The following is a 26,562-nucleotide window of genomic DNA, read 5'->3' as shown; positions in this document are numbered from 1 at the left end:
AATTAGATTCGGGAAGATCTGCTCCCACCTTGAACTTTGTTTATTGGTACAAACCAACTACAAGAATAAGAACAAAACACACAGTTTTGCAAATGCAACAATCCCATCTGACATCAGGGCAGTTTAACAGAAGATTCCACCTCCAAATATGAAGCTATCTGTTTTTCTGAGATGTTTTTCTGTCATGCATTCCAGCTGTTATCTAATAAAAAAAAATGTTGACATTGGAAGTGTAGGAATTTTTCGTCCCAAAGGTGAGGAAATCTTTCTCTTTAAGTGCCTATCTGTCTGTTTCGTTGTTGAAAATGGAAACTTTATAAAGAGTCCAGACGGACGCCCTCACACTGTCGAAACTTGAGGTGTGACGCCAAAACTGGACCTTTACCAAATATTTTTAAGACTCTGAGACATTTTTTTAAACTCAATCTCACATATTTTCAGCTGTACAGGACATACAGTATCCAATGAAAACAAACTCTATTCCAGCAACAAAATGGAAAGCCAGGATAGAAAATGGAAGAAAATGTTTGATAGCTGATTCTTCATGCAAACATGCATGTGACTGATTGATTGACAGACAAGTGTTTTTCTGCACTTTTACGTCAAGTTTTACTCATCCATAAAAATCAAATTAAGTGTTGGAATAGCTCTACATGTCTGACATGATTTATGAGTTTGACAATTTGTCCTGTTATTTTGGGTTTGAGTCAATGAGGCAGCTGTGCAGCATTGGTATACTGGGTATACGGGGTATACTGTGAATCAGGATTTGTGACTATTAAGGGAACTTCTAACCTTGAAAAGCAGATGGATACGCCCGTTTCCTTGCTTCTCACTGGCGAATCCATCTCGCAAAGCTCCCACCTGAACTGTTTGGGCCCAGTTAGAAAGTGACAGGACCAATCAGCGATGAGGGCAGTACTTTCAGGTGTAGCAGAGTCATGACATAAACAAGCAGCAGCAAGAGCTGGTGTAGTTATGGAGGAAGAGATTAGCGTGGATGCTGCTAAAACGCCAGTTTTACCAGAACTTGACGACACTTCTTCATTAAAAGAAAGACAAAGAACAGCAGTGAGTTGTTTTCTTTTCAAAAACGACAAAAGTCGAGTACTTACATGCCTATAGTTGCCATGTTTCGTGTTATTCGTTGTAGCTGCGCACGCGCAGCATGATAGCGGCTACGTCATGTGTTTTGTTGCTCTGATTGGCCTGTAGAGATGTGACAGACAGAACATTCACCCAGTCACACTCTGAGTTTTTTTCAAAGCCTCTGCCTTTTCTCAAACATTTCCTTATGAAGCTTTCCCAGATGGATGTGTGAAACAAATCAGGGTAAGGAACATCTGGGTTAACTGGGATTTTAGCACTTTATGATAACTTGTGCTGAACACCTAACCTACTCTGAATCAGGATATGTTCAAGATAAATGATCACTTGGTTTAAATCTGAGCCCACAAACCAATCAGATCCCCCTGATCTGACCTAAACAATTTAATCTGATCTGATCTAATAAGATCAGATCTGATCCTATCAAATCTAATCCATACAATCAGATCTGATTTCGTATTATCTTATCTTATCAAACCTAGTCTAATTGAATCTATTCTATTCTAATAGTATCTAATTCAGTCTAATCTGATCTAAAATGATCTGACCTTTACAATCTGATCTGATCTAATCTACCTAATCTAATTTAAATGGATCTAATCTAATCTCCTCAAATTTATAAAAGCTGATGTGATTTGATATGATCTAATCAAATCTAGTCTTATCTAATCTAATTTATCTAATTCAGTCTGATCTGATCTGATCATATTATTTTGGTTTGTTAGTCTGATTTTGAACAATCTGGGCCAGTATGACCAAGTCAGTGGTTCTCATATGGTGTAGCAAAGCACACTGGTGTCCCTCGAGGCAAGTCTTGGTGTGCCCTGGCAATTTTTACAGCCATGCATTATTACTATAACTATACAATAACTTAAGTTACTATGACATGTTTCAAGGTGGTTGTTCTGTATGGATATGGGTATGGTGAGCTCTAAGATTTTGGCTTACTGAAGGTGTGCCACTCATCTCAGTAACTAACATGTTTACATGTAAAAGTCAGGTGTAAATGGAGTAACACAATAATCTGATGTTTTCAAACCAGTCAACTTCATGACAAGTTCTGCCTGCTATTGGGTACATAAATGACAATTTTAATTATAGTCAACCAAAAAAGAAAGATTGCTTTTTCCCACAAATTGTGTTACTGCTACTAAGGAGCAGGAAGAATCAATCTGCAAAGGTCAACCTATAGCTGAGATCAACTTGGTGCAGGAAGCAAAGGCTTCCAGAGACATTGTAACTCCAACAATTTCAAGTGATACAAGGGTGGAGTTGATTTTCAAGTAATGCAACCTTCAAAGAGTAAATTATTATTATCATTATCAGGGGCCAGGGTTTAAGAGCCACAGTTCCCTAGTGCCGAATGGGTTATATAACTGAAATGTTTTGGAGCTAGAGGCTGTCTGTTGAGCTTCCAGGAGGTCAGATTTTAACAAACTTTTAAGACACAAGAGCACAAAGGGAGTCGCAATACAAAGCAGGAATGTAATCTTTTCTGTAAAACACATAATCAAATCTTAGCTGGACTTTAAGGTACTTAAGGTAAGCAGTGATACTGTTAAAACAGCACCAAAGCCTCTTTGAAAGTCATAACTCTTTGGCAACATAGCACTAATAGCTAAATATGCTCAGTTTGGTTTTCACAGAACATGCATTATGATTGCACTGGAAAAAGCCTATTATACATTCACTACGGAGAGTATTATTACATCCTACCTCTAACTACTCTTATTTCCCTTCTATATAAAAATATTCTTCAGTTTTTGGTCTCAGTTAACAGTGAGGAATTGTTTGATTTTGGTGAAGTTCATTAGGGTGGTAACATATGCATAACATGTACTGTAGACTGCAGGAAAAGAAGCTTGTAAAGCTTTTAGTCAAGATGAAATCACTCTGGTGAGCAGCGTAATTGCTAGCTGGTTTTGTTTTTCTACAATGAACGACAGCAATTAGCACTGAATAAAGAAAATGAAAAGTGAATAAAGCAGATGTAAAAACAGCATGAATGATACAGTACTGTGTTTCACATTTTGATAAAGTGAAATAAGAAAAAATGTCAATTCACAGGTGAGATTACTGCTCAGTGTTTCTGCAGTTTTGAGTTTCTCCTTGTGAAACTTCCATCCGTTTGTCCTGGACTTAAATTTTCCTCATATTTTCATCTCATTCCATGCATGTTACAACACCAAGAGGCAATGTCTCTGAGCAGGCTGTGATTGCTGTCTCTGCATCTTTCTCCTTGTTTACTCCCATATTCTCAGGCACTATGTCCTCTCTCCTGGTAGAGGTAGACGTACCACAAGTCAAACCTGCTGCAGAGGGTCCAACAGTTCACAAAGGACAGATTTCCTTCTTTTCCCACATCTTTAAAGATGTCCATGTCCTCAAACAATGGAGAAAGACCCTCCCTGTCTCTATTAGCCTCTTTTGTTGCAGCAGACGCCCCTTCAGGCACTGTAAGGCTGCTTTTAAGAGTAGTTAAACTCAACACAGCGTTGGAATCCTTATCATGCTGATCAGAGCTGAAAGTTCATGTCAAGTCATCAATTTGACTGACAAAAGTAGTCCTCACGCTAAGTCTGCTCTGCTCTAACATGGCCTAAGGTTGCAGAGGTCCAGTTCCTGAGGCTTCCTCCTTCCAGCACAGTGATCTCTGGGTAGAGTCAGGCCGTTGTCGGTGATACAGCGCACTGGCCGCCTCTTAAAGCCCCTTCCACAGGACTTTGAGCAGTGAGACCAGGCCCCTACATCCCACATGGGGCAGGGATCCCCACATGCTCTCACTGCTACAGGCCTGTCAGCATGGTCACAGTCCACTACAGGACGCCCCTCCATGCTCTGGCATTGCACCAGCCTCTTCTGCAGACCGTTCCCACATGTCACTGAGCATGGATCCCAACTCCCTGTCACCCAGTGACTGAGCGGCCTTTTACCCATCATCTGCTTCTTTGCTTCCACCCTGTTACTGTCCTTCAAGATGCTGTTCTGCACTGCATGACTTCTCTCCTCTTTCTGCAGTGTCTTCTCCTTGTTCTCCTTGGAGATGTAGAAGGAGTAGCGTACCCTGGGAGGAGTCATCTTCCCCACGGAGAGCACCTCCACAGTCAGAGGCTCCTGCAGAGGTCTGGTAGCCTGAAGAATCTCTACAGAGGTGGAGGTGCCGCTGTAGCGCAGTAAGCTTCCCTTCACCAGCAGGTCACGCTCCACAGCTGACACCACATAGTTGCCGTTTAGGAGGTACTTGCCATGTCGATTCTTCACTGCCAGGTAGTTTTCATCACTGACCATTCCTCGGTAGCCACGCTGACGGATGTCAACATTGGAAGCTCCAACAGGAAGTGTCACCACAAAGTTGTAGCCATGACTGAAAGGAAAACAAGGAAATATACCACATTAATGATGTCAGAAAGTCAATAAAGATTTCAGCAACATGATAAAAATGTAACCGGTACACTTGAAGTGCTTCATGAAGCATTTTTAGGAATGCTCAGTATGATTTTCCACGGAGTAGACGATAGTGTCATCTTGTTGAGCCCTTACACTTTCACTTCATGACTCAAATCTTAGCGTGAAGAGGAAGTCAAAAATTATTCTTATTGCACTTCTTCTAAGTTCACATGAAAAGTCCAGATAAGCATTTCAGTTTGAGATATAGAATACAAAATTGGATTAAGTAAAAAATATCTGCAAATACTGATGGGATATATTTCAAATACTGCATTGGATATGTTTCACATTTGTCTCGGAAATCTCCCATACAAAGCTTTTGGAAAGTGCAGGACTTTTCAAAGAATTCTCAAAGGTCATTGAACCACCATTCTGTCTGTCACAGTAATTACAGGCCAATCCCAGCAACAAGACTAAATAAGGTGGTAGGTATGCATCACTCAGGTGTAACAAGGTTTTCCAATGGTGGAGGTTGTTACCCACATTGATGAAACCAGCAGGGGGTTATGTAAAGGGTTCTGTATCTTTGTTGTTTGTTAGTTTGTTAGTTAGTTTGTTTGTATGTGTACAAGATAACTCCAGAACAGAAAGTCATATCTTCACCAACTTTCAGGGAATATTGGGATAGTGACAGGGAAGAATCAGTTAGATTTTGGTGATGATCCGCGCACCCGTTCGTTTTTTCTCAGACTTCGAAATTTCGAACACCATAGTAAGCAATGGGAGCGTGAGTTCCTTGGTGGCGCTGCTTAGGTGTGGGTCTGCCGCCTCAGACTGCCATTCTAGTTGTTGGATAAAACTTATGGTAAGGCTGGAAAGGAGAAGTTTGCATTCTAGGTTTGCTCTTGTTTTAATAAAGGAGTATGGCCCAGTTCAAAGAAAACTGCCGCTGTGACTACATCTGAGCTAATAGCTCCACCAACAGCCATTGTATACCAACTCAAACTACAAATAAACACCGCTGTCACAAATTCATGCCAAAGCAGGTCGACAGATGAGTGAAAAGATCTTTTTTTATCATGAAAAGCTTTCAGCACAGTTCCTTACTCTTTTTTTAAATAAAAAAATGTTTTTCAGTTCTGATAAAACTGTCACTATACTACTGCTACATCTGAGGTAATCACACACCGGCAACAACCATTACTGCCAGGGACTAGAAGTAAGTAAGTAAACTTTATTTATATAGCACCTTTAAAACAGCTTTCAGCTGACCAAAGTGCTTCCCACTTAAAGCATAATAAGAAACAACCAAACATTACATAGGAGATCACAGACAAGACAAGACACAATAACATGACAGAGAGTACACATTCAATTGAGAGGAGAATGCTTCTTTGATTGGAGAAGTCTCTAAGCAGTATTGAAAGCCTTGGAAAACAGGTGGGTTTTGAGCTGGGCCTTGAATGAATGTATAGTGTTAGTCCCTCTAATTTGAGGAAGCAGATTGTTCTGCAGACGTGGACCTGCCACTGAAAAAGCCCGGTCACCTCTGAGTTTACATTTAACTCTAGGGACAACCACGAAGGACTGCTCAGAGGATCTGAGGGACCGAGGTGGGGTATATGGGGTTAAAAAGTAATTAGGAGGGGGCTAAACCATGGAGAGATTGAAAAACCAGCAATGAAATTTTAAAATGTATTCATATGAGTCTTAAATTGTTTGTTTTACTGATTTCCATTTGTATTGTCTGAGTATGTTTGTATATGTGGATTCTCTGATGTTTTTATTGTCAGGTTAATTTTATCTCTATGTACAGCACTTTGCCTGAAAGCGTTTTATAAATACATTTATTATTACTATTATTATTATTAATCAACTGGGAGCCAATGAAGGGAGGCGAGCACAGGGGTGATGTGCTCCCATTTGCGTGTACCTGTTAAAAATCTGGCTGCAGCGTTTTGCATGTATTGCAGGCGAGACAAAGTGGGCTGAACCCCAGTTAGAAGGAGTTACAGTCATCAAGCCATGATGTTATAAGAGCATGGATAATTTTTTCAGTGTCTGTAGAAGATTAAATGGTTTAACTTTTGCTGAGGCACATAAACTAGACGACTAGAACAACTACATCCCCCATGTTACTACTGCCTTGCTCTCCTTAATTAATGCTCATTGGTCCAGTCCACTTTCAGACAGGGGACAACTGTTTTAGATTCGAGTTTAGCAAGATAGATTTGCTAGATTACAGACATAGAACCTGGCCAATCCATTAAAGGTTATGCGCTAAATCTAATTTGAAGACACTTGACAGGTAAAACTCACTTGCTGCATAAGCAGCCATCTTCTCTCAATACAAGCTAGGCCTTATTATCTGCCTGGACTGGAAAGATGATCATGATTTATAACAGGTGTAATGAAATAATTTTTGATCAATATTAGACAAAAATAGTCTTTAATATTATTATCATCATTAATTTTGCTGTGTATCATTCTTTTAACAGACATGGTTACACCTTAAACACAGATCAGTCATAACACTCTGAACAGGTCTGCAATCAATCCATTTTAACAGTGTTTCTGTATTTGAAAAACTTCAATATCATCATGTTTTGTTGACATGGTCAGAAAGGTCTACTTTATGTTACATATGATGTCATAGTGGGTGGTGTTGATGTTCTGGATTGCATTATGAGTAAAGGTGTGTTTATTGCATTTGCTTGCAGTTTTTGCCGGTAAGGGTGTCACAACCAGCTGTTAGGCTTAAGGGGCAATTCCTTCTTCATATGGGGCCAGGTGGGCCCAAACACTGCCTAGCCATTGCTTTGATTGATGTGAGATACCAAGTCATGGGTATCTGAAACAGTCTATCAGGCATGCCAGGCTACTACAGAGATGCCCTCACTTCAAGCCTGTCCTGACACTTTAGTTATAGTCTTACTAGTGTTACAGTGCCTACTTGAAAACTACTTACATTGGTTTGGTGAACAGTCCTGAGACCTTCTTGCAGCCATGGTTGTCTCCTCCACACACCCCACACTTATCGTACTTCCTGTTAGAGTCGAGCTTGCCATCGCAGCCGGCCTTGATGCATTTTCCCTGAACACATACAGCTGAGGTGTCAGGAGAGCAGGGCGTCCCATCCACAACCTGCAGAGTTGGAGACATCATATCAGGCCAAGTGTTATGTAAGCATGAACAACAGGGAGACGGAGAGCACAAGACAGAAACATTTGGCTCATACGTGTTCCAAAATTTACAAACTTCATTCCTCGGACTAAACAAACACAATAAGCCAAAGAGTACATAAACAGAAAGTCAAAGCAGCAGCACAGGGAGTGTTCAGTGTCCTATAGTGTAAACTAGATGCTGGCTTGTGTCGCTGCTGCATGATTGTTTCCTTTGTGGTTGCATAAATAGTTGCTGACAAGCCACAGCTGTGAAGTGATATGGTCCCTGCATGTTTCCCCTCCCTCTCCACTCCATCAATCCTGCCGCAGCAGCAGTGCCACCACTTCCTCTACTGCCAATAACAAATCTCCTCTCTCTGAATGACACATCATTTCTATAACAGGGGACATGGGTCAGATTACAGCAGGTAGTAGCACTCCAAACCTTTTCAGACAGACATTCATCATATTCCTACCTAAATGCTCAAACTATACCTCTTCCATGAGGTTTTAATTCAGAATGAGGTACTCAATGACAACGAGTTCAGATTGCATTCGCAAGCACAATACTTGATACCCATTAAGCACAGAATAATAACACAAATCCCCAATATAATGCTTCAGCTTAATAGACAGATCTCAGTGTGGCAGTACTTTAGGTTTTAGTCTCAGCAGCATAATGAAAGCTGACAGCATCGCTCCATATACACTCCACAGGCTGAAACCACATTTGCACTAAAGCTGGCAATTATCGGCCTTCATCAGCCTCCAGATGGTTGGGTAATTATGTTTTGCTGGTAATGTGAAAGAAGTCAATATGTCATTTGCCCAGAACTTTTCAGAACTCATCAGAGTTTCTCTACTTTGCTAACACAGTGTTCCCTCTGGGTTCTCTAATGAACATCATTTAGAAATTAGGAAAAGTGTGCCATTGACAGATTTAGTATTACTGTGAATGTGTGGGGAATGGATAAATGAGCATACCTTTGGAGCTAGGACATAGAAGTATCCAGTCCCGTTGGCACGGCAGATCAGCTTACACTTGTCTTTGGGAGAGATGCCTGAATATTTGGGAACCCAAACTACAGAGGAACCCAGTCTGTTGGTGTTCAGGTTTAAGCCATTGAACGCCTCACACTGCTCCTCACGGAAACTCTTACCTGTGAACATCAACAAAACAACACATATTAGATTGACAACAATCAAGCACAATTGACCCTATAGAATAGGAGTAAGGCTTTTATTGGTTAGAGCCACTTTGCCTGTCAGGCTTTTATTCCTGCCCAGCTCAGGTGCACCTGACAAACATACATGATTCTAACAATGTTTGAATTCTTAGAGGTGTTAAATTTTGTCAGCAGACTGTGGAACCTGATTACCCTAACATTTGCTGAAAAAATCTGTCTTTGCATTCCAATTAACTATCTTTATTTTCTTTGGTAACTTTTAGTAGTGATTAAGGGAATGTAAACTTTTTTCTGTATTAATTCTCCAATATTTGGGTTACTTCCCACTGGATTAACCCTACGAAAATCTTGGACCCGTTTGGTTATCATTTGATCAGTTAGTCTTCAAGGGCCACAACCATTTTTTTTTGTTTTGATGAACTCTGTAAACATTTAGATTACTAAAACGGATCATTACCTGCAAATTCCACATAGGACGACTGCGTCGTGCACGGAAGTACAGTGGGTTTGCTTCGATGAAAAGGCAAGCGACCTCGCCCACCGGAAGCGTGTCTAGAGCACTGTACCACAGCGCTCAGCCCCAGTCAGCAGGCAGAGATCATGGGAGAATTGCGAGTTCACACAGCAATAGTGTGTAGCAGGCTATTTTACCTTTTGGGGTTAATTTATCATCCTTTCCGGTATAAGTCCATGATATTTTTGCTTACGCTATCGTGTGAGTACATTAGGAAGTTAGAAGGTTAATGTTTGCTTAAAGGATCTGTGGTTTTATGTAAAATTCTTTGGCTACATGTCCTCAAAAGTTAACTTTTCCTCGTCAATGGCACCATTGTAGCTCTGTGACCCTCTGACCTACCGGTGACCCTTTGCTCATGCTGCAGGATGCGACGTAATGTTGATACAGTGATGATTTGTGACTAGGAGTCCATGCATTGTGTTTATTTTGAAAGAACAGGATACTCTACGCTTGTGACTTCCATTTTTGGAGCTGTTTCATCAACGGGTATTGACACGATTTGGCAGTGGCCGGCGCTGAAAATAGACCTGCAGCGTATCTCAAACGAAGCGGAGTGAAGTGGCGCTCCAGGGATGCACCGCTGCTGGTCTGGAGCGCCAGCTGTGGACATGCTCTGATAGACTAGAGAGAGAGAGCGATTTACTTTGCAGTACAATTCACCAGCGGACCGCATCGCAGTAGCTGTATGTGGAAATTAGAGGTTAGACTCAATCTTTCTATGCTGTTTCTATTGTTATCTGTTCAAAGGCAACTTTGTATTATAAGGAGTTGATTTCAAAGACAAAGTCACGATATCTGTGTATAGTTCTCTTGTCATCAGACAACAACTGATGACTATCAGGATTAATGTGGTCAAATCCTGACAAATTGCTAAATATGGGTAGTTTAGAGTAATTAATATAATTTCCGTAACATGTTTAAAATGTATCATAGTTTGCTTTATGAAAAATATTGACAATTTTTAACAGTTCTGATCAGTGTCTCCATTTGGGAATCAAATGAATGAAAATAAATGTTCTATATGATGTTGACTATTTGGTTAATTATTTAAATGAGTGCTACAATGCTATACCAGTGTGAAACCATAGCATACTCATGGAGAAATATGCAGGAGTGCATGTACAAAATGGGTCATTGATGCCCAATGATTTGCACAAATCTACAGCGCTTCTTCTTCTTCTTCTGCTTGTCTATTGCTTTAACCTGGTTAGCTTCACCTACAGGACAGTGGTGCAATTAAGCAAACTGGCAGCCCCACCCTCAGATGTTAGTTATTTACCTTATGTGGCTTTACTTGAAAAGTAATTTTAGGTTAAGGGTTCTTTTCTTCCTGTTCCGATAAAAGATGCTTTCATACTTAAGGAAAATAAGGAACATCTAGAAGATCAAAGGTGTTTACATAAGCTTAACCACAGAAAGAAGAATTTTCCATTAACGAAAAAGTAAATCATAATCTGTAAGGAGAATGGTTAAAAAGTGAAATGTTGTATGCATATTGCTTCTGACTGATTCACAAAGTAAGGCCAAGAATAGAAGGATGCTCATGTGAGTAGTTTCAAGCTGTATCCCCTGCTATGGTAGCATCAAATAAATGGGATATCGTAAAGTTCAATGAGTTAATGTTTGAACTTAATCACATAACAATGAATGCTTTGACGGGTCAGGTCAGCCACAAACCGACAGTCTCGGTCAGGACTCATTGGAGGAACTACACACCATCTCTTTTGCTCTAAGCCCACTCAAGCATGATTGGTCAGTTCCACTAAGGCTCTAAACAGAAATCATGGGATAACATCTCTGGAAAAAAAAATATTGTACCTAGCCAGCAGGTTCTGCTTTTATGTGCCAATAAGTGAGACACTGATGACCCACAGGACCTCTTTGGAGCATGCACTTAAATCTGTAGATATAACAGTACCTGTTTCAGGACAAGAGTTGAGGTTGCAGGAGCGATATTTGATTCGAAGGCCGTAGCAGTATTTGCCCCCATTCTCAGGTACAGGGTTGTTACACTCTCTCTTGGCCAGCTGAACTCCTCCACCACAGCTCCGGGAACAGTCTCCAAACACACCCCACTTCCCCCACCGACCATCCACCTGGAATCAAGCAGAAATATGCACTATGATACACACAGTTGTAATGAAAATAACCAAGCCAGACAAGGTGGTGTATTCATCCCCCCACTCTCTCACCTGGATGTTCATGGTGGTATTCTTCTCGGAGCAGGTTCCTTGGTAGCAGACTTTGCCATTACCACAGTTGGTGCCGTCTGCCCAGGGGAAGTGTCGGGTCTGGCAGACCAGCTGACCCCGAGCCTTCCCGGTGCACCACAGCTTGGAGCAGGGCTGCATGTACGGGCAGGGCTTGGATCCTGGTCCGAAGGCAAGCTCACACTGTCTGTGCAGACTGTAGCTAGCACCTGGCAGGTTATCTGAGAGAGACAGCTGTCTCTGAGGCTGGTCCAGCAGACAGTCTCCTGCAGAAACAAAGAAAGAAGAATGCAAAAATTCAGACTGCTACACATTTCTGAGTAAATGAGGAGGTGTTCAGGTAACTTTTCCATTCTGTTTTACTCCTTCTGATAGCCTTTTAAGAGTCAACATAAAACTGCACTCATCGATATTTTGTTTTTACAGTGGGGACTTTTAATATGAAAGGTGCTGCTTGACAAACACAGCCAGAACTGTCACCAACTCTGCAGTTTCCTTCAGTTCTGTGGGGTGTTTTAATATTGTAAAGCTCCTTGTTTGGATTTAATGATACATACTCTGTTTTTCTTCCTTCTTGAGCTCTCACTAACCTCACTTTCACAATCAGCAGACATCTTTTTCAAGAACAATATTTTTAATTTACTTCCGCCAACCTATCTAATGAGTAAAATTCACCATGGTAAGTCCCTCAGCAGATTACTAAAGAAGGGGGACTTCTTATTTGGTCTTTATCTGCTCTATTTGTGCACTGGTTAGCTTAAAATTGAGACAGACTCTTCAAGACACCTGTGATAGCCACTGATACTGGATTTGATGTCCTTTTCTTGAAGGGGTATCAGTACAGGGCTTTGAAAAAGGATTTCTTATTCTTTTGCATATTCGTCACACTTAAATGTTTCAGATCATCAAACTAATTTTAATGCTAAGATAACCCATGTAAATACAGGATGCAGTTTTTAAATGATGATCTCATTTATAATTGAAAAAAGACATCCTAACCTATTGACCCCATGTGAAAAGTAATTGCCCACTTAACCTAATAGCTGGTTATTTCACATCACTGTGGAGAAATTTTGGCCCACTCTTCTGAGAATTTTTTTAATTCATTCACACTGGAGGGTTTTCCAGCATGAATGGCCTGTTTTAGGTTATCCCACAGCATCTCAATCAGAGTTAAGTCCAGCTGTTTCTAAATCTTTCTCTCCAGTCAGTATAAAAATAGACTAACATGAGACAGTGCAGCACTGGACTATGTTTATAGCAATAAAATCACACATATCATAAACCTAGCAGTGTAGCTTTGAAGTTTTCTCCTCTGAAGTGAGAGTGTTGGTCAAGGGGAGGTCATGAATTAATGTTTAATTCTTTTATCACACAGAATCCTGTCACGGTCACTTACAGGAGTTTATACACAGACAGAAAAAAGACTTGGCATGGATCAGGTACTGACGAGAAAAAGCTCAGAGATTTATTAATACACTAACAGTGTTTGAGTCTGTGTGGACATTCAACATGGATACAGTATAAACTAATCAGTCCCATTATGACCTTCCAAGGAACAATACTTCCACAGAAATACTTGTTTGGTACAGTCAGTGTGAAATGATAAATGCACAGTGTGTCACTCCACCATGGAGTGCCTCACATTTCTGCATTTCTTGTGTGGTGTCAGTTCTGAGCTGCTTACAAAATAAAATCCTCTACCTATAGTAAAAACTGGCTGAAAAGGCATTTCTCTGCTCTGATAACCAGGTGAAAGAAGATGATATATGTCTGGGTATGACAACGTCAGAAGACAACATTTATCCAGGTAAAAATGATGTTTTTATCTATGTGTCCTAATCCATGGAAATACAATACAATTCAGAAAAGCAGAATGGTGTGGCGAAGTCCTTTTGCCCCTGATCTGAAACATGAATGAAGTCTTGGTGTTGTCAACTATTTTGTTACCAGTGCGGAAGTTTGAAGCCAGTGGTTAGAGGTCGCCATATTGGAAATGCTGTCTTAACCTAACTTATGCTCAGCCTACCACCAGGCAAGGGCAAGACCCTACATGTACATATGAGGACATTAAATTACATGGTTATGATTTCTACAATAAGAATTTTTGAGATAACTGTCCAGAATGCCCATTAAGGTTAGAGTAATTTGCTTGAAATTTTCATGGAAAATTAATTTTTAGGGGTTCTTTTTCTTGGAATTTTTTACGTTTTTCCAAGTTCCATGTACTGGAGATTTTCATTAGAGGATTTTGGTGAAATTTGCTTCAGAATTTTCAAGGATTTTCATTGAAGTTTCAGTACATTTCTTTGTTTTTTTGCAGTTTGTTTCATAGAAATTTGGGGAATTTATTTGTACTATTCTTTTGTTTTAGGGGAAATTTCCCTTGTAATTTTGGGTAATTTGTCTGTAAATACACAGAAATCTGTGTGGAATTTTTGAGGATTTTTTTTTGAAAGTTCAGGCCTTCATGGTACAATTTAAAGATTTTAGAGAAGCTTTGGCATACTTTTTATGGTATACCTTGAAAATTGGTTTAACATTTTTCACAGAAATTTTAAGATACAGTTTTTAAAATTCTAGGGTGTATGAGTGGATTTTGGAGAGGAACATTTCCAAGAAATTCAGAACTATTAGTGGAGATTTTGTTCAGGCTTGGCCTTGGCAAGTCCATACCTCTCTTAATGACTGACCATTTCTGACTGGCTGAAGACCTCAAACAACTGGCCAAGTAAACCAGAACATCTGCTTTATAACAGATTCAGCACGCTATTCTGTGCAGGAACACGACATACAGGAGTTATGTGGACATCATTTTTGGTAAAAAACTAAATCCTTTCCCAAGACCAGGCTGAGCTTTAAACTTATCAGGTCCTGCTGATCCCAGAGTAGTGAATGAAACTAAAAATGCATTCCAAAGAAAAGCTCAGGTCTCAGGAGGTTATGCCTCCTGACAGACAACTCCACAGCACTAGCCGTTGAGTCAGGTCAGACACACGCTTTTTATGAATAACTCTTATCCCTCAGAAAATCACAAAAGATTAGTTATAAAGAATTTACTCATACTGTGTAAGCCAATCAAGAATGACGCTATTCAGGCTGAAAATGTCCTCTTATCAGGATGTAGATTTGTCTGCTGTAACAACTGGTATTTTTGAATTGGTGTGAATGCACAATGTTTTCCATAGGCTTAGGGCATGTTGGGTGCTAAGAATACATCACAGGGCCCAATGTCCCACAACCCAGGGCTGGAGACAGGATGTCAAGCTCAACACATGATGGCACACATGTCACCTGGCAGGCGAGGTCAAGCTCGATAGCATCTCTTTTGCTCAGACCTTTTCACTCCTCGTAATACACCTGGAGACTGCCAGTGGTTTCTGGGCCTGTTGGCCGTTCACAGCACAACAAGGGGCAATCCTACTACCTGCCCAGACGGTACCCAAACATGCCTAAAAGCTCTGCACAGTTCTGTAACTACTGAGGCTTCTACACACTGCCATTTCTCTCCATAACAGAGATGTACTGGGGAGGCACATAGTTTTGCATGTGTACATATTAAGCTCATACTGTATGTTTACACGTTGTACCTCTTGTGCTACACAGTGTTGTAAATCTATGCAGAATTAAACACTGACTGACTTCTATCTAAAATCCAAAATTTAATTTTAAAAAACTTGCCTAAAGAAAATTCTAAGCTATATGTCTAGAGAAACGTCTTTCAGATGAAAACAAACAAAAAAGAAAAATTGTAATGCTTCAGCATTTCCATGTTAAATCTGAGAGGACATATTTAACCGTGACCAAACTGTGCCAAGGTCTCCTTTCTTCATGGATACAATCAGATCACAACCAGCTGAGAGGCATGAGGCCTGGGCAGAATTAGAGACTCATCCAGGACGTGTTTACTAACCATGACCTCTGTCCAGGAACTCAGTAATGATGGCGGCGCTGCACACGGACCAGGGCCGGCTCCTGTCGATCTGAATCAGAGTGGGAGACATCATGTGGTTGTCCTTCAGTTTGCCAAAGACCTCCTCACATGCTTTCACATTGTCGTGGGGCATGTTGAAGACATGACCTAAATGAGGGGAGAGAGATACAGAAAGTCACGTTTTTGGTGAAAGAAGAGGAATAAAACAAGGGGGAAATCAAGAGGAAAGTTTTTAGATTTATTAATACATGAAGGAACAAGCTTATTCTGTTATGTGACAGAGTTTTATTTTTCTCATGGTCAAATGTAAAAGAAAATGTCAGCAGTGTTGGAGTCCTGCTCACACTGACTTTTTTAAGAGCAGGGGTGCTTAACAATAACTGCAATAAATACAATATCATTATTTTGAAAACAGACAGAATTCAGAAGAAGTGATGAAAACATATTGATAGAAGAATCAGCAGTTGACTAAATTGTTGTTCTAAACATCAGTGTCTTCACAGTTGCATCTCTAAAAGAAACGGTCCCTACAGAGAGCATTCTGTTACAATCAGAGCATCATTTTAAATATAATAAGCAGTAGTAGAAATCCCTGGGAAGCTAAAGTTGAGTGTCTATGGAAATTACTTTTTGCCAGACATCTCTCCACACATGCATGTGTGTATAAGGCAAAAGGAGCTAAACTTGGCCTGGTTTAAGGCTGATGTCATAGCAGACAGGAATGCACTTAAACATGGGAATATTCAGCGTGGCACACATCCATGTTCTAAACCAGACTGACGGGAGAATCTAGTTCCCAGGGAAATCATTTCAGCCCCAAATATGAACACGAAGTGCTTTCTGAAGGGAAAAAAAACACATTTAGCCTCTTTCATCATGAAACAGGACCATTTTAGGGGGAAATTGTGTAATTACTAAACATGTATGTGGACAGTGTAAACCAATCTCTCTCTCGAGGCCTCAAGAGTTACTTTGGCGTCTGGTCTTTCAAAGATTTCTCAACCACTGATGACTGAAAATCAGAAAGAAAAGCTGTCTCTTTAACAGGATTAATCTGGTTTAGGAGATTTAGGAGTGTGTCAAGCTAAATGCAATTTATCACAACCCATTAAAATTGTATTGAAAGGCTGACAAAGAAGAATTAGCCTCGTTCAGGGTCAGCTTTCTTTCAGTGCTCACCTAAACCACTGAAAAAGGTCATTTAAAGCAGCTGCAAGGAGAAAAACACTAATAACCTGAATTTCAGATGCAAGAGAAAGAAAAATTTGCCATCAATCCGGCCTATAGTCCAAACATTCCCTTTATCTTTGATTGAAAACAATCAATAAAAGCCTGAAATGACTGTTGGCTTACCTATAGCTCATGTATATTAACCATGTTACAATAATCTAACCACAGTATCTACTTAAGAATTATGTTACAGATTTTAAGGATTTTGTCAGACATTCTATCAAAGAGGGAGGTGAGACAACATTTTTTCATTATTTTCTTCTACAATATTACTAATATTACTGGGGGAAAAAAACAGTTGTTTTTCTTTTCATGCAAAAAAATCCCCCTGGCACCTGCACTGTTTCTGTTTCTCTCCAACTGAATACCAGTGGCAGGTAGACATACAGTTCATTCAGAATCCTTTTGTCAAGAAACACACGATTTGCAGTTTTATTGATTTATCTCTTTATTAGCAAGTATTCATTTCCTCTTATTGCTGTTATATATATTTTGTGGTGTGGCTGTATTGGGATCACCCTGCTCTTCCATGAACCTATGTGAAGGGCATCAAGCAGGAACAGCACATGCTCCTTCTCATCCTGTGCTTACAAGGAAAGCCTGAGGCAGGAGGAGAAGCAGCCAGAGCAGAGCTTGCATCAGTGACCCAGGAATGACATTAAGTCAGATATAGCATAAAGGAGGAGCTGGGTTGGAGGAGGGTTGAAAAAAGCAGCTTGCAGAGGGAGCAGCAAAGCATAGCAAGGCTAGATCATGTTAAATATGGCAGCATGAGTGCAATCAGCCAATAGCGTGCTTCGAGTTAATCAGCTGGCTGTCCGCTGGTGAGGGCTTGCGTGAGATCAGCTGATCTTGTTTATATCACAGTGTTTAACTCTGTGGCTTGTCTGAACTAACACTATACACTCTATCTGTGTCAGTGCATATGTATAACTTACACATTCAACAGTGCTTTTTACTTTGCAGAAACATTCCCAGTTGTGTGGATTTTTTGGACCAAAGGAACAAGATCATCATGATGAAATTCCATGTAAATTAAGAGCTTGTGGTGTCTTGTTTTCATTGAACAACTGTGTCTAATGTTTTAGCCTCTTCCCAGTTTATTGTCAGATGGATACCATTATGAAGAGCTGTAAAGGTTACACCGTCTGTTCTAGAGTTACCAATTATAAGTCATAATCTAAGCTGTGCTAGAAGACGCCATTCATTTAAGGGTGGATTTGCAGTGGGCTTCATACTGTCAGGACAATATCACCAAGGCATAGCAAGCCACAAAAGTTGGTTTAAACAGGATTTCTAGCCAAGAAACAAGAATTTTGAGTCCCATGTCGAGTCCAATCATGAACTAAAGCTTTTTTTCCACTGTTACGTAGGCTTCATGTGGTCACAGGCTGTTTTAGAGGTAGAAATGAGTAACAGTCTGGATGAACAACAGTCCATCTTTCACATATGTAATGGGGAATTATCATGAAACTGGTCTCTACATTTTGCATATTTTGGGGTCTAAATGACTTATCTTGGAATTGCTCTGGTAGATTGCTTCAGCCAGCAGACAGGCTGAAATGGTCCTAACCTCTCAGGGCAAATGTGCCTGATCAAAGAGCGACCAGCATGCATTGACCTCATCCTGGACCCTGAGACCTGCTGGTTCTGATTGAGCCCATCTGATGAGGGTCTGATTTGCAGGCAAACAGGTGAAGGCAATTTAACAGCCACCACGCTGTGCTCTGACACTGAGACTGAGCTACGCAGACATATAGATCATCATGAAAAGTTTCAAAACCCCCTGGCCAGGAAAATTTCCACACTGATTATTTAGGTATACATTTGCCAAAGCTGACTTCTTTGACATTTCATGCTACAGTGATATGCTGCTCTTTCCCTCTGAGGCCACATGTGTCCCAGCATAAATCTAAATGGATAATGTGGGTATCTGAGCCCTGCTGATGAACAGGATCTCCTCAAACTCAATAATTCCCTCACAGTAAGTGCATACGGCTTTACAGCACTAGATCACACATAAGTAAACAGCTCAATAGAATGCTCTTGGTCTGTATCAGTAGTGGATGCTAAAATGGGTAAGGCTACAAGGCACAGAAATACAGACACATATGAATTTTTATAATAAACTAAGAGAAAAATGCTGTGAAAGAGGCACTCAGCCTTTTAGCTTGATGCTAATTCATCCCAATTGAATCTTATTGCCAACAGCTTCATTGCATGCAGCATGCAGGGAGATATTTTCCAGAGAAATAAAAGGGTTTTCATAAAAGGCGGACAATTGTTTTCTTATATAAGGTGAAGTCATTTTCAGTGAGCTGCAGATGTGTACTTGGAAACAGAATTTGTGGCAAAAAGTCTATGATGTACTTTAATTTTGAAAGAAACGCTGTCATCTCTTTAGTCTTTTAAATTTTTTTTGTGCCGTTTCATGTCCAAACTACTCCATTTTCTTTAAAGTTATTGGTTATGCTTAAACATTTTAAGAAATTTGGGTTGTGATTTGTCATTAAGGAGGTTGTGGTGGGTTCTGATGCTAAACCAGTTGAGGTCCAAAAAACCCAGAAAAGACCTTAGGGCACCAAAGCACCCCAAATCCAGTCCAATTATATTGTTGCTTAAATAGGCAAACTTTCTTACCAAGTTCATGGGCTGTTGTGAACGCTGAGGGCAAACCATCGTCTTCAATGACAGAGCAGCTCCTCTTCGGGTCACACATGGTCCCAACGTCGGCCATCCCCAGTGTATCACAGGTTGTTGCCCCACAGAGATCCTGACAAAAAAAGGCACAAGTCTAAGCTTTAAAAAACCGTTATCATTATAACAAGCTCCTAATGTCTGATAGTACTGTGGCTGAGCATGTTCTTGTGTGCCTGTTCTGGGAGCTACAGACTGAACACACCATGAAGAAGACTAATATAACGCACATGGGAGTCTGGTTTGCTTGTTGCTGCACTGTTCCTTAAATATACTAAAGCTGGAGGTCACCAGCTTTAGTGACCTCCACCACACATTTATTCCTGCTTTTTTGGAAAAGAGGTAAAAAAAGGAAGGCTGGATGACTTCCACTTGTAGTGCACAGCATACTCAGTTTAGTAAGTAACACCATGGTAATGTTTGAAAATCTGCTACTTTGTGACTTCTTGTTATTTAACATGACAGAGGAAGCTATGAACCTTTTCTCACTGGATGATTCATTAATACTGGAAATGATGATTATTATGGGAACAGTTTATTGTTATTAGTTATCAGAAAGTGTTGCCTCTTTTAATCTCAAAGCCTATTGGAAAGATTTTCATCTTTGCCTAAAATTAATTCTGTCTGCTTTTTATTATTTCTGGTCAAGGATTTTATTAACTTTTTGGATGAAGCCAACTTCCCTGTGCTTTTGAAGAGTCCAATCTAAATATGAGCACACAGCGGATGGTGAACTTGCTAACCCAGTCACACAATGAGACCCAGCAGTGACAGAAGCTGCCTCTGCCAGCTGTGTGTACTCCACACCATGTGCTCTCTGTAACCTATTACAAGGCTTTTTCCACCGCTGCAGCTGCACTGTGCCCTACAAGGACTACAACACCGGACCTGGACTTTCCTATGTATAATTGTCCCCATTGTAAATAAGGGATATGTCCTGGCAGTTGGGTGATTTTGACCTTCAAATGTTTTTGGTTGTTGCTATGCAGTGAAGGAGAGAAGATGCGTATCAGATGTCTTAACTGGATCTAATGGAAAGCAGGCAACAGTGAGCAGGCATCAGAGAGGAGAGACATGGAAAGTTAATGAATATGGAGAGAGATTTATGCTTCAGTGGGATAAGTTTTAATGACCACATGGGATTATCAGCTGTGACTGGGCTTAAAGCTTCAGAAGGTCTCCATTTACCCAAGTTTGGATGAATAAACAGTTTATCTGCAGTCTAAGTGGATTCTTTGAGACATTTCTGGTGATTATGAAAGAGGCTGACAGTGACTGAGCTCTGTCCAAGCAGACAGGAGAAAGGTTTTTCCTGGAAGGAACTGACTCATTTCCAAAGAGTCATTCACATAAATGACAGGGGCTATATCAGTGTACAAGTTTATCGAGGGATTGCTGAACAGGCATACAGGGTGGTAAAGCAAGAGGCTTCAAGGCGTGGGTCATATACCAGAGGGCACTGGTGTGAGCCTTGAAAGTTTTGGTTTAGCTCTTAATATGGGCCTAATCTTCTGCCTACTATCTACAGACTGTCAACTTTATGACCCTTTTCCTTGCCTCCACTCACCCAGTCACTTTGCTGCTCCCTTTCTCCCTCACCACTTAACCAGTCACTAATTCTGCACCAAAACATGACAATAAGAGAGATGACATGTTGTTCATGCCCTTACAGATAAAAACACAACCTAGTCTCTTCTGATTGTTCAAAAACCAGTACTCGGCTAAGGGTGATAAGTCAGACCCTGAAGCAGGATCTCCAATGCTTTCTAATCACACTCAGCATACTTTATGTGATCCATGGTTATGTAAGGGGTTAACGACAGATGGACAGTCAGTTACAGATAAAAAACAGACTAGAGAAACACCAGTGGGTGATAGATCCAGAGAAAAGATGGAGAGAAGAACAAAGAGGAAGTAAACAATGTCGACATGACACTGTTAGCTGTAGATTATTAGCATAATAAAGAATGTGGGTATAATAGTGGTATTAGACATCACTGAATATTTAATGTGGGGCTAGATTGATTATCAGCCTGGCTGAAAATTGATGTCAATATATTTTTACTCGCCAATGTAGATGGCAGTAACGCTCTGTTAGACAACTCCTTTTAAACAACCAACAAAGAAGAGGAAGAAGCAGGCATAAAAAAACACCAGTCATAATTTTTCATTGGTGATACATTCTCATCAGTTATTGTGAAGTAGACAAGAGAGACGACATCAGAGGAGCTGGGAAGTGCGGCTGCAGAATCAGCTTAAGGCGACCTTACACTTAACGACTTTTACTCTGATTTCAAAGTTGCGGAAAACATTCCAAAGTTGGAGTAAAATCATGTGAGTCTTGCTGAAGTTGTAGCTCACTCCCATTGTCTCAGATGTTAGGTGTGGTCATAAGACTCATTTTAGCTGTTTTAAGGCAATCTTTCTTTAGTGTTGGCGTTACGATAATATCAAACGTGTTCAAGAGTACCTTGATGCAGACAAGATGGCCGACATACATCCAATCTATACCGGAAGTCTCAACCGGAAGTCCGTACGTCTAAGGGTAGGCTTAGGCATTAAAACCCGAGTGGTTAGGTTCAGGGTAAGGCAGTGGGGAAGGTGATATATTTGAGATCCAGCACCAAGGGTTAGGCATAGGCGCAAAAAAGACTGACAAACACTGGCAGCTGAGTCCAACATGAAGAAGAAACTTCCGCTTGGGACGTCCGGCATGGATTGGATGTGTAGCGACGCCCATGTCGGCCATCTTGACTGCAGTTGAGTCCCTCTCAACATGTTACATATTGTCAGAAGTCTTAAGTCTGGTTGTATGCCAATTGTGTTTCTCTGTGTCGTGAACGTCGTCAACGACCAATGGGAGCCAGTGTTGTCACTTCATTCTTAAAAATACGAACTTGAGCGTAGATCAATCCAGAGCTACTGAATGTCTGCTCATAACTCAAGAGTTTGAGTCTGCCCAGAGCTGCAGTCAAATCTCTGCACCTGTGTGTTTGTGTGCCTTGTATGTCAGTTCATTTCGGGCTGACATCACAGGTATGATAAACCGCCACTGGGATTTTCAAAGTAAAAGCCCAATCAGTTTGTTTCCGTGGTGAGATGACTCGCGTTTTTACATGGTACCCTTATGCTGAAGTGTTGCCAGCATAGTTCCTCAGTTGTTGTAGTAACACACAAATTTGCTTCGGTGTTTAACTTTCCTTTCATTTCTACTCAATGTCGTGGATTTAAAAACATCAGATTATAAGAGATATTAACTCAAATGTGATCTCCATCTCCTTCTACATCTTGTTCTCTGCACAAAAATAGTTGTGAATTTCCACCAGATGCATGATGGGAAATAATCTCAAAAGGAATTTTATTCAAGTCTTGTAGTTAGTGGCCTACAGTCTTTGCAAAATGTTAGTCTGAGACTAAAAACTCAACGGCTTGCCGAAAAACTGTTTTTAGATGTGAGAGGGTCTCAGATGTCAGTCTTTTTAGTCTTTAAGAGGTTTAGCAAAGTCCTCTGGTGTGAGGCCGGCATTAGACAGAGGACGGGATTTTTTCCCCCCTACTTACTCAGCCATTATTAGATATGGATGTGAAAATGCACAGCTGATGATTTTAAATGTTGGCGAGAATTTTTAACTGATTTTATCATCATCTGCAGCAAATTTCTTACTCTAAAGTACACGCAATATGTCGTAGCAGTCACTCAGTGCTACCCAGCAGACCAGTCACAGGGCTTGAGTTGTATTGACATATTGTTTTGTTTTGAGGAAGTGGACATCAGGCTACATACATGCTACTATGTAGGGACTAGGCTATGCAGATGTACATTATGCTACACTGTAGCTTTGATGCAGTAGTACAAATTAGGCATAGGAGGTAATAGTGTGCTAGTCTTGGTGATATCTAGCTCTTTTTGTTCTGTGGCCTTGTTAACTGAACAAGAAGCCTTAAATATTCCTGTTCATGAGCTACGTATAATTGTTATTTGCACATTGGAGAAGGCCTTGTTTCAGTTTGCACTAAAACCACCACTAAGTATGCAATTTGTTTTGGAGGCATTTTTGTCTTATATTCTCATTAAAGCCCCCAAAAATAGAAAAAAAAAGAATGACAAAAGCTGTCACAGCTGTCATTCTGACCACATTTAACTAACTGTTGGCTTACCTGCTCATCTTCGAACTCACCTTCCACCTCAATATTCTCATTCTTTGAATTAAGCGTTCATAAGCAGTCTTCCATATACAAGTTTGTCTTACGATAGCTGAAGTTTTCTAGCTGGGCCATAGTCTACACATCCTCTGTCTCCTTCTCTCACCCTGTCCCTCTTCCTCTCTGTTGGGTCTTTTTTAGGCATCAGCTGTGCACAGATGCAAGGATAGAATTCCAGTTGATCTTTTCCCACAAAGCACCTGCAGGTCCAATTAAAAAACCTTAACTAAAATGAATGTTGGTGGTGTGGTTCTTGTCAGTGGATGGCAGTGAGGGTATTTGGCCACAGTTAGCAGCGCTCCTCTCCCTACTCTCTTGTGAGATCATCCTAGACTATAAGTGAAGCAAAGCAAGTTTGTTTGTTTGGGGGGAGTGGCTTTGTCATTTTTACAGGTGGATACCTCAGGGTCTAGCTCTACACTTGCTGCTGTCTGTGAATTACTTTAGGATTTAAGCAACATACTTCCCTGTATAAAAGTTTGACTTTTTTTTTAAAGTCAGATGATGTTTCACTATAAATTGAAATTGCTGGATGTCTCTTGTCTTACATTTACAACCATTTGTTGTCTCTTTTTGGCTGTAACATTTTGTTGATAGAAAAAAGATGTTCCTTTGCTCTTCTGAAGGGCCCTTGTAGTTGGAGAGTCGATGCCATTTTGAAACCCAAATAGACCTTCAATAGTAAAAACTCAGTGAGTAAAAACTTAAAAGAACAGACAGAAATAAAGTGATTTTTCAAAATTGCAAAATACTGTAAAATGCAGCCAAAATTAGATGAAAGGCTTCAAAAATTACTCCAACTGCCCCTGTGTGCATGCATTTCTATGTTTTACAGCACTAATTTGATGCATCACAGCTGGCTGTCCCTCTCCCCTGCTTACCTGTCTGGTGAACAGTATGGCAGTGTCCCAGTACTCCGGATGCTTATCATTGTGTTTATTCAACTTCTTCTGCCAGGAACAGAAGTTGCGCAGAGTCAAAGCAGCATTGCTGGAAACCTTTGGTCCCTTGTCAGCTTCATTAATCACCATAAAGCCCACCACCACTATGTTTATAGAGTTAAGAATGCTGGGATGCTTGTAAAGCCTCGCTGCTACTGACATCAGGGTCAGGAGGTAATGCTTCAGGTCATCTCCGTGAAATTTGGCCATAGATTCATCTGCCACCACCAGCACCTCCACAAACCTGGGGATGGAAGCGAACCTCTTGGACCTCCCCAGACTTTTCAACACAGTTTCAGTCAAGCCATCCATCTCCATTTCGCTCATGTGTTTGTATTTCTCCAAGGACGCATTGAAGTTGGCGTCAGGTGTAACTCCGCACCTGCTGGTGAAGTTGCCATCCGAGTGCGCAGCGCGTCTCCAGCGGCGGATCACATGAGTCCTGTCGAAAGAGTTTGAAAAACCAGACGCAGGTACGTCTTCAGTCCGGCTTAGGCTGATGAAATACTCCATGCCGTTGTAGGAAAACCCACCGTGGATGCCTTTACAGAGACTGACGGCTGCGAATGAGTCTGAATCTGCGTTAACATCCCCGGAGTAGAAGCATTCCCTCAGGTCAGCGGCTGCAGAGGCGTTAGGTGATGAGGAGCTGCTCTCGGGCAGAAGGCTGCCCGCTGCAAGGAAACCAGAATCCGGAGTGAGGTGGAGGTAAAATTCCTGATTGAATGCACTTAACCTAAAAACAACCTGTCTTTCATTCATCTGTTCCGTGCGCCGGTGCAGATGCTTGTCATGCTTTTGGTAATCCACACGAACAGGTATGCAGAAATCCACCTCCATGCAGTATGTCACTTTTAAATAAAGTAGGAATTTGGTAAGAACTATTAATGAACTAATGAGTATAGCCATCTCTGTTCGTGCGCAGCAAAGTCCACTCTGGAATCTGGCTGCGTTTGCATGCAGTTAAAGAAGTTGTGCGCAATGGCACCGCTTGTGCGTCCTCAGAAAAACTAAGCACCAGCACTGGCTCGCAGCTTCACTCCCATCTCGCACAATTTCCACTCTGGTCACTGAGTCCTCAGAGCTGCTGAGCTTTAAAGTCGCGCGTAAAAACCGACGATCGCTATCAAGTGAATTCTGGGTATGTGCGTAAGAGAGAGATCTCATTGGTCATGCGTCTGAGTTTGTGCTGCAGACCGCAGCCACTTGTAACTCTCCAAATATTATTGTTGCTGTACAGCATGTGAGACAGGAGCTTGAGCATCACCCCTCCCTCCCAGAGCTGAGAGTCACAGAGGAGGACTCACGGGGTGCAAACACAAGGTGTAAGAGGAAACGGGGAAGGTGCTTAAGTGTCTGTGAATTGATCTCAAACTCAGGCAGCTGATATATCAGGCTATAAACGAAACATGTTTTTTATATTTCTTCACAATTCGTTCCAAAATCTTGAACCATTTCTTATGTTCTGCGTTTGTCTTATATTTTACGCAGTTTTGTTTAAAAATAAACACCTAGAGACTCTGAGGTGCGCTGAAAGCCAACATGTACCAAACATGTCACCAGAGACATTCACTTAAACATCTTTAGTTCTCTGCTGTCATGCACAAGATAAAGTTCAGTTCAGCTTAAGTTGAAATCAGGGTAAAGAGCGACACCTGTTGGCACAAGGAGTCCACTTGACACCAGTATAATCAAACTCATGGTGAAACTTGTTGTACTCTACCACCATCTTGTGGAGAAAGCCTTAAACTGCAGTTTGATGATCATTATCACTGCCTCATTCTTCCACTCTCCGAGAACACGACTATATAAAAACGCTGGCATTGGAAATGTGCTAACTCCTGCATTGAAAGGATTTAAGAACAAAAAAATGTATCATTTTGAGAAATGCTTTACGCGGAGTTCGTAATTGCGTAAAATACGAACGAATTCTTTTTATTGTCTTCTTGTACTTTGAATTAAAATATAAGCCTTATAAAATAATT

At 40.8% G+C, this 26,562-nt stretch overlaps 1 protein-coding gene across 1 annotated transcript; it reads right to left on the bottom strand.

The window, feature by feature from the left end:
• Positions 1-1,281: 1,281 nt before the first annotated feature.
• On the bottom strand, positions 1,282-25,713 carry LOC121516169 (A disintegrin and metalloproteinase with thrombospondin motifs 15-like). Its single transcript, XM_041797269.1, has 8 exons — positions 24,518-25,713; positions 19,377-19,509; positions 15,486-15,653; positions 11,555-11,838; positions 11,281-11,458; positions 8,643-8,818; positions 7,463-7,638; positions 1,282-4,471 (listed from the first exon to the last, which is right to left on the bottom strand). Exons 1-8 carry the CDS (start codon positions 25,484-25,486, stop codon positions 3,697-3,699), a joined length of 2,859 nt encoding a protein of 952 aa, XP_041653203.1. The 5' UTR covers positions 25,487-25,713; the 3' UTR covers positions 1,282-3,696.
• Positions 25,714-26,562: the final 849 nt, after the last annotated feature.

The sequence above is a fragment of the Cheilinus undulatus genome, linkage group 2 (genome assembly GCF_018320785.1).
Source record: "Cheilinus undulatus linkage group 2, ASM1832078v1, whole genome shotgun sequence".
In the NCBI taxonomy this organism is placed as follows: Eukaryota; Metazoa; Chordata; class Actinopteri; order Labriformes; family Labridae; genus Cheilinus; species Cheilinus undulatus.
This window is presented reverse-complemented; position numbering and strand designations above follow the sequence as displayed.

Bases quoted from the DNA above. Each gene is read 5' to 3' on its own strand.
- LOC121516169 (XM_041797269.1), bottom strand. From the start codon at position 25,486: ATGGCTATACTCATTAGTTCATTAATAGTTCTTACCAAATTCCTACTT. The intron at 8,819-11,280 runs GTACTGTTATAT...TGATGTTCACAG, and splicing joins CAACTCTTGTCCTGAAACAG to GTAAGAGTTTCCGTGAGGAG. The intron at 4,472-7,462 runs GTAAGTAGTTTT...TTTTCCTTTCAG, and splicing joins GGACTGTTCACCAAACCAAT to TCATGGCTACAACTTTGTGG.